The sequence below is a fragment of the Sinocyclocheilus rhinocerous genome, unplaced genomic scaffold (assembly GCF_001515625.1).
Source record: "Sinocyclocheilus rhinocerous isolate Xijiao unplaced genomic scaffold, SAMN03320098_v1.1 scaffold818, whole genome shotgun sequence".
Lineage (NCBI taxonomy): Eukaryota > Metazoa > Chordata > Actinopteri > Cypriniformes > Cyprinidae > Sinocyclocheilus > Sinocyclocheilus rhinocerous.
Genome location: NW_015664989.1, coordinates 252,696 through 260,576, shown reverse-complemented (window position 1 = coordinate 260,576; position 7,881 = coordinate 252,696). Strand labels below are relative to the sequence as shown.

At 39.4% G+C, this 7,881-nt stretch overlaps 1 protein-coding gene across 2 annotated transcripts in view; it reads left to right on the top strand.

Annotated features, from left to right (window-relative positions):
- The window catches only part of fgfrl1a (fibroblast growth factor receptor like 1a), a 70,796-nt gene that overhangs the window by 58,426 nt on the left and 4,489 nt on the right, over positions 1-7,881 (top strand). Inside the window, exons 4-5 of one of the 2 annotated variants that reach the window (XM_016541429.1) lie at positions 4,427-4,504; positions 7,202-7,486. In XM_016541429.1, coding sequence (XP_016396915.1) covers positions 4,427-4,504; positions 7,202-7,486 — 363 coding nt within the window. Of the gene's footprint in view, positions 1-3,301; positions 3,380-4,426; positions 4,505-7,201; positions 7,487-7,881 lie in introns of both variants that reach the window. The other variant, XM_016541430.1, reaches the window with a different exon arrangement.

Genomic DNA, 7,881 nt, shown 5'->3' with positions numbered 1-7,881 from the left:
CCAAAGCCCTTCTCCATCAGTTGCTCAGTTTGGCCAGGAGGCCAGCTCTAGGAAGAGTCCTGGTTGTTCCAAACGTCTTCCATTATGGGTAATGGAGGCTAAATGCTTCTGTGAACCTTCAATGCAGCAGAATTGATTCTGAACTCTTCCCCAGATGTGTGGTTTGATTCAATCCTGTCTCTGAGCTCTACAGGCAGTTTTTTTTTTTTTGACCTCAGGGCTTGGTCTTTGCTATAATATGCATTTTCAGCTGTTAGACCTTTTATTAAGACATGTGTGCCTTTCCAAATCATACCCATTAAATTGAATTTGCCACAGGTTAACTTCACTAGTTCAAAGTGTGGTAACATTTACAAGCAAAATGAATGCTCCTGAGCTAAATTTCAACTGTCCCAGATAAGGGTATAAATACTTATGCTATGGAATAATTTACGTTTTTTATCTTTAATAAATTTGCAAAGATGTTACAAACCTGTTATTTGCTTTGGCATTATGGAGTATGGAGTATAGATTGATGTGGGGGGAAAAAAGTCATTTAAAGCAGTTTAACATAAGGCTGCAACATAACAAAACATGAAAAAAATGAAGGGGTTTGAATACTTTCGCAAGGCACTGTATATATATATATATATATATATATATATATATGATGTTCACAACTAATTTTACAGCATTTACATATTTCCAAGTAGAACAGGATTGCAAAGACATTCGAAATAAAACATTGTATGTGTATTAAGAAAGTAAATAAATTACATTTTGATTTCATGTTGACTTTTAAGTGTTTTAGTGTGTAAATGCTGCGACCATCATACAGCCATCTACATTAATTCAGATTTAAAAAATCACGTTGAGCTAATGTTGACGGAATTCAAAAGGTTCACTCATATAAAAATAGTGACGTTTGGGCCAGGTCACAGTTTTTCGTATTGTGAAACATCCACAAGCATGGTTCTTCTATTCCCAAGTATGCAGTGGCCAAAAGATACATTGGTGCGATCAAACATAAATATGCTCGGCAGGCAGTTAATCTGTCAACTTCTTAGTGTTATTCATTCTCGGGTTAGTCTGTAGTCAGTAATGTAGTAACGTCTCTGCTGTGACCACGGCCCATAAATTTTCACAGTTTAGAGCTGGCTGTTAATATAGAGCTGTGTAGCAGTAGAGTTGGTAATGGTTTCCATAAGCCAGTGCTGGAATTCAGTAAATCAAAGCCAAGGTAACAGCTAACAGCTAGAGCCCCATATTGTCTCTCCTGTTGAGGTTTCACTCACGAGGATTGTCTCCAAACCATCTCCAGTTTCATAGCCGACTTCACCATAGATGTAAAGGATGACAGCATAATTAGCATGTTGTGTTCAGAAACACTGTTTTGCTTTGAGCGAAGGTGGTTGCTTTGCTTCCAGAAAAACATGAGGTAATTGTTCAACTTCATCGATGTAACCATTTTGACAGCACTGGAGGTCATAAGCAGAACATTCAAGTGCAATAAATCTTGAACACCAGAGGGTTTTTGCTGCCCCTGACGGACGTGGCACAGCCAAGTTGGATGTTTCATTCTTAGCGAGGGACCAGTGGCCAAAATCTACAGAAAATCCCAGCCTTGCCAGGGAGCAAAAGAGGGTACCTGGTCCGCAACCTCACCAATGAACATTATAAGAAGAAGACCACAAACCCGGTGAAAGCCCAATGGAACAGAAACTCTATGCTCAAAAAGGCATGTTTTCTACTGCCTTCTCCACTGCAGACATGAAAGCAAACATACTGAAGGGTTATGCAAACATCTCAGTCATATTGAGCTTGTTCGAAATTATGAACGTACCTAGATGGTGGATGTGTGAAATGTGGCACGCTGTGGTGTCACTTCGCCTTAATGAAAGGGAAACAGGAGTTTGTTTGGTTTAGAAACCTGACAACCCTCATCCTTCCAAGATTTGTTGACTTTCCATGAATCACACTCGGTTTTTCCTCACACACCTTTATAGTCAGTTTGAAGTCTTGAAGTATGTGTGCATGTTTTATGAGCTCACAGAGTGCTATATATGTTAAGAAAGTTCTGGAGGGTTTTTTTGACACGCAAGCTACATTTATAAATGATGTTAAAATGAGAAACCTAGGGGTAATTCTAAAACCGCTGTTAAGGTGCCAATGAAAATGTATGCTTGATGGTTGCAATGAGCGTGAGCCTGACATGAACAAAAGAGCTATGTGTAGAGTGACCATACTTGAGGGGCTCAGTGAAGGGTATGAGCCATAGTAATTAAGCTGTTAGCCCAGCAATGAGCTGTTTTCATTTGCCCGAACTGGAACCTCTCCTGTAGGAGTGTTAAACTGTGTACATTCTCAGATCAAACCACCCCGCTGACAGCTTCAAAGAGCTGACAGGCCTGAAAATGCCAGTCATGTGGTGAACGGATGAGCAGGGGCTGTAACTAGAGCAGAAGGGCCACAGATTTCCAGCCATGGTTTTCACTCTTCACCACACGTGACTTCAGATGTTTGCCTTAAATTTTGAACATATCTTCTCAGATTAGAAGGTTCGGTATTTCACAATAAATGCTGAGTTGTGAGTGAAGATCTTAGTGAATTGCATCAAATGCACAAACCAAGAATCCTTTTGGCTTTTCTAAATTTTCAAAGATCATCCTCTTTTGTTTCCTCAGATATGGTGTAACATCTTCTGCTTTTGTCATTGTTCATTTAAAAGGCTTTTATTTCCTATCAGTTAATGTATGTAAATCTTTGTGAATTTGAGTCACTTTTAGGCCTAAAACATACTCTTTGAATTTGAACATGAATTCTGCAAGTTGCTGTGTCTTGAAATGTCTTGTATAAACAAGCTATAAAGCTAGTAAACGATGAATAAGAACACGTCCGGCTTATTGACAGAGACCTCTTAAGGACGCTCTATCACCCCCTTGAGTCCTGAGGTTTGTTACCAACCTTGTAATGCAAGAGCGCAGTATATCTAGGCTGCATGCTTGCAATGCAATAGCAACATCTACCCTTGTGCACTTGATTAAACTGTGTTTCTGGCCTAATTCTGACACTCTCAATCCCTTATTTAAAAGCTCTCAGCTACAGTATCATGTTTGCTTACTAGTCAAGCTGATCAAGAGACAGTTGTTCATTTTGGTTTAGGTGGTGAAGGATTGCAGTGATTTGGCCGAAGAATTATAGTACTGCTATTGAACACAAATATGTGTGGCAATCTCAGAGTTGATTCTCATATTTATCGGAGGAGCATGTGGTTGTTTTGATATGTAAATACTCCATTCTCCCTCTATCTTTCTGTCTCTAGATGACTCCAGTGCTGGGAGGGAAGGTGCCAGACCAGCTGGTGAAACCGAGTACTCCACTGACCTGACGGGAAAACTGGGTAAGGTGCTACAGTCCTCTGATCCCCTTTGATCTCCTTCATTCTGTGTACATTCCCAGATCAAACCACCCCGCCGACAGCTTCAAAGAGCTGACAGGCCAGAAAATGCCAGTCATGTGATGAACGGATGAGCAGGAGCTGTAACTAGAGCAGAAAGGCCACAGATTTCCAACCATAGTTTTCACTCTTCTGACTTTGCCATGTCATTTGAATGTATCTTCTCAGACTAAAAGGTTCAAATGCGGAATTGTGACTTAAGATCTTACTGAATTGCATCATCAAATGAATCATAAACCAAGAATCCTTTTGGCTTTTCTCAATTTTCAAAGATCTTTTTTTTTTTGTTCCTCAAATATAATGTAACATCTTCAGCTTTTGTAACTGAAAAATGTTAATTTAAAATACTTTTATTAACTAGTAGTTAATGTCTGTACAGCTTTGTGAATTTGAACATTTGTAAACTCATTGTGAGACAATATCGGGGTCACTTTTAGGCCCAAACATACTCTATGAATTTGAACATGCATTCTGCATGTTGTTGTGTCTTGAAATGTCAACAGTTTGAAAATAATCTTTTTTATATAATGGCTTGTATAAACGAGCTATAAAGCTAGTTAACTTGAATAAGAACACATCCAGATTAATGACAGAGACATCTTTAGGACACTCTATCACCCCCTGAGGTGTGTTACCACCCTTGTAACGCAAGAGCACAGAATCTAGCAAGGCTTTGCGTACTTGAGTAAACTATGTTTCTGGTCTAATTCTGACACACTCAAGCTCTGAAATGCAGTGTGGGTAATGGTATTTGAAGGCTCTCAGCTACAGTATCATTTTTGCTCTCTAGTCAGCTGATCAGGAGATAGTAATAGTAATTTTTGGTTTAGGTGGTGAAGGATTGCAGTGATTTGGCCGAAGAATTATAGTACTGCTATTGAACACAAATATGTGTGGCAATCTCAGAGTTGATTCTCATATTTATCGGAGGAGCATGTGGTTGTTTTGATATGTAAATACTCCATTCTCCCTCTATCTTTCTGTCTCTAGATGACTCCAGTGCTAGGAGGGAAGGTGCCAGACCAGCTGGTGAAACCGAGTACTCCACTGACCTGACGGGAAAACTGGGTAAGGTGCTACAGTCCTCTGATCCCCTTTGATCTCCTTCATTCCTGGTATTTATAATTGCTGCCCAGAAAGTCACTGAAATATGCGCTGCAGCTGCCAAGATGTTTCATAAGCTGCTTTTCATGAAATGCAACTTTCAGTTTTACGTTGTATTAGAATTTAAAGAACATTAAAAAACTAGAACTTAAGATATTAAATGTAGCATAGCGGTGCTGCCGTTTTGTTGTAGTATAGTAGCGATGGCATTTGTTGTAGCAAAGCAATGCTGCAATTTTGTTGTAGTACAGTAGCGATGGCATTTGCTGTAGCAAAGCAATGCTGCAATTTTGTTGTAGTATAGTAGCGGTGGCATTGCAATGTTGCTGTTTTGTTGAGGTATAGTTGCGGTGATATTAGTTGTAGCTTTACAGCTATGCATGGAATGGCAGCGCTGTTGTTTTGTTGTAGTACAGTAGTGGTGAAATTTTTTGTAGCATATTGGTGCTGCCATTTTGTTATAGTATAGTAGTGTTGATTTGTTATAGCATAACAACACCGCCATTTTGCTGTAGCATAGTGGTGCTTCTGTTTTGTAGTATAGTAGTGGTGAAATTTGTTGCAGCATAACAGCTAAATTATATCACTATAGATGCAGTGATATTTATTGTAGCATAGCAGTACTGCTTTTTTGTTTGTAATATAGTAGCGATGACATCAATTGAAGCATAGTAGCGCTGCTGTTTTTTTGTAGTATAGTAACAATGAAATTTTGTTGTAGTATAGTAGTGGTGACAATTGTTGTAGCATAGCAGTACTGCTTTTATTTTGTAATATAGTAGCGATGACATCAATTGAAGCATAGTAGCGCTGCTGTTTTTTTGTAGTATAGTAACAATGAAATTTTGTTGTAGTACAGTAGTGATGACATCAGTTGTAGCATAGCATCGCTGCTGTTTTGTTGTAGTGTAGTAACAATGACATTTTGTTGTATTACAGTAGCAATGACATCAAATTGTAGCATAGCAGTGCTGTTGTTTTGTTGTAGTACAGAATTGGTGACAAAATTGTTGAATCGATGCCGTTTTGTTGTAGTATAGTAGTGTTAATACTTGTTTTAGCATAACAACGCTGCTATTTTGTTGTAGTATAGTTGTGATGGATTTTTTTGTAGCATAACAGTGCTGACATTTTGTTGTAGTACAGTAGCGGTGACATTTGTTGAATAATAGTGGTGCTTTTGATTTGTAGTATAGTAGTGGTGAAATTACTTGCAGCATAGTAGCGTTGCTGTTTTGTTGTAGTATAGTTGTGGTGACATTTGTTGTAGCATCGCAGTGATGACATTTTATTGTACATTAGCGGTGACATTTGTTGTAGCATAACAGCTCTGCCATTTTTCTGTAGTATAGTAGCAGTGGCATTTTTGTAGCATACCTGTCGCAGCACTGCCGTTTTTTTGTAGTGCACCGTTGTAGTCCTGATGTTTTGATATAGTACTCAGTAGTATATTATAGTACTCAAAGCGCCACGGTCTTACAAAATATGACAGCATGGTGTATGCTGGATGAGTGTTGGTGATCTACATTTGATGTGTGGCCTGATAGAAAAACATGTGGCCAATGGAAACTGAGCCTGTCACAGAGGGTTTGGACAGCACGTACAGTTGATCACCCCTTTATTTTCCCATTAAACCCCCGTCTCCAGGACGGCACACATGTGGCTGAATCTTCCCAGATACTGACAGGTAGCCCTGTGGTCTGGGATTGGACGGACCCCACAATATTTCCTGTTGCTCATTACTCCCTGGAGTCACACACTCCTACCTCTGGAGCCCAGTGTTTGCTTTGGTAATTGCGTTTGACAAGCCAAAGAGCAGGCTATTTATGTGAAGTGTGAGGGGGGAAGCATTCCATTCCCCTCCGACAGCTGCCCTCTGATTTGATATCGGAGCACCGCTAAACTCGGCGGTGTTCAAAGAGGGCCTGACCTGCTTGTTTTTGTACTGTGTTGCATAGCAGTTATGATGACTGCTAGTGGGAGTTGCTTAGTTCACTATTGTATTTGCTTTTATGGTGTTTGTTCAGAGTCTGCTGTGAGCGGTAACAGTCAGCATGAAACTACAGAGGAGCTGCTGTTTGCTTTGTCTGATTGCATTCATGGTGTGGTGCTTTGCTCAGTAAATTTGCCCACACAAGAACTTCATGTCCGCTCTTTTATGCTTTATTTTCTTTGTAATGTTAGTGGTGTTGTGTAAATTCTGATGATGAATCAGTCTTCCGTCTTTCTCCTTTTATTTAGTTAAGCTCTTAAAAGCAGCAAGCATGATCATTTTATTTTAAATTTAGTTTCAGACTTCAAAATTAAATCTAAATTGGACAAATGTCATTTCACTACTAAACTAATATGAATTAACCTTTCACCCCAAAATCAAAATAAAATGTAAATGGAGAAAAGTTAAGAACATTCAAGTATATCATGGTTTTCATGTTTTTTTGGGGGTTTTTTTTGACGCGACACAATTCTCATTGCCCCAAATTTTCATCATTGAGATGTCAAGTCACCTTCATTTCTGTAGTGTAAATTATTTTTTGACACATTCACATCTAAATGCCTTATTAAAGTAGGCTGTAAACCTGTTCCAATCAGGTTTTAAGTTACTGTATTTCAAAAAGCAAAGGTGCTGTCTAACCTTTTCTTTCCTTTTGTCTTTCTTTGTAGTGCGGCCCCGCTTCACACAGCCGGCCAAAATGAGAAAGCGTGTGATCGCCCGGCCAGTGGGGAGCTCAGTAAGGCTCAAGTGCACCGCCAGCGGCAACCCCAGACCTGACATCGTCTGGCTGAAAGACAGCAGGCCTCTGACACCCGAGGAGGTGGGCGAAGGCCGAAAGAAGAAGTGGACTCTCAGTCTGAAGAATCTTACACCTGAACACAGCGGCAAGTACACGTGTCATGTGTCCAACCGTGCCGGGGAGATCAACGCCACCTATAAAGTGGAAGTCATCCGTGAGTCATCCACCTCGTCTCTTTGATGTTGTCCTGGAATGCGATGGAGCTTTTGATGATTCACTTATATAGTGTAGACTGAAAGAATAAAAATGCAGCAACAGTTTAACATTATTTCTCTCGTTGCTGGATGCTGTTCAAGGGGGATTAACAGCTGTCTGGCATGCTGTCAGAGTTTAGGACCCAATCATTCCTAACAAACAGCGTTAGCGTTCTTTATTAGCAGCACTAACACACTGCAGCACCAGCCAAACTGTCTCAATCAGTTAATGGCTTATTATTATGTATGCATGATAAGGAATTGATCATTTAATTCTATATTGTTCTTACAATTTTGATATATATATTTGATATATATGTATATACATATATATACTATATATATATATATATAT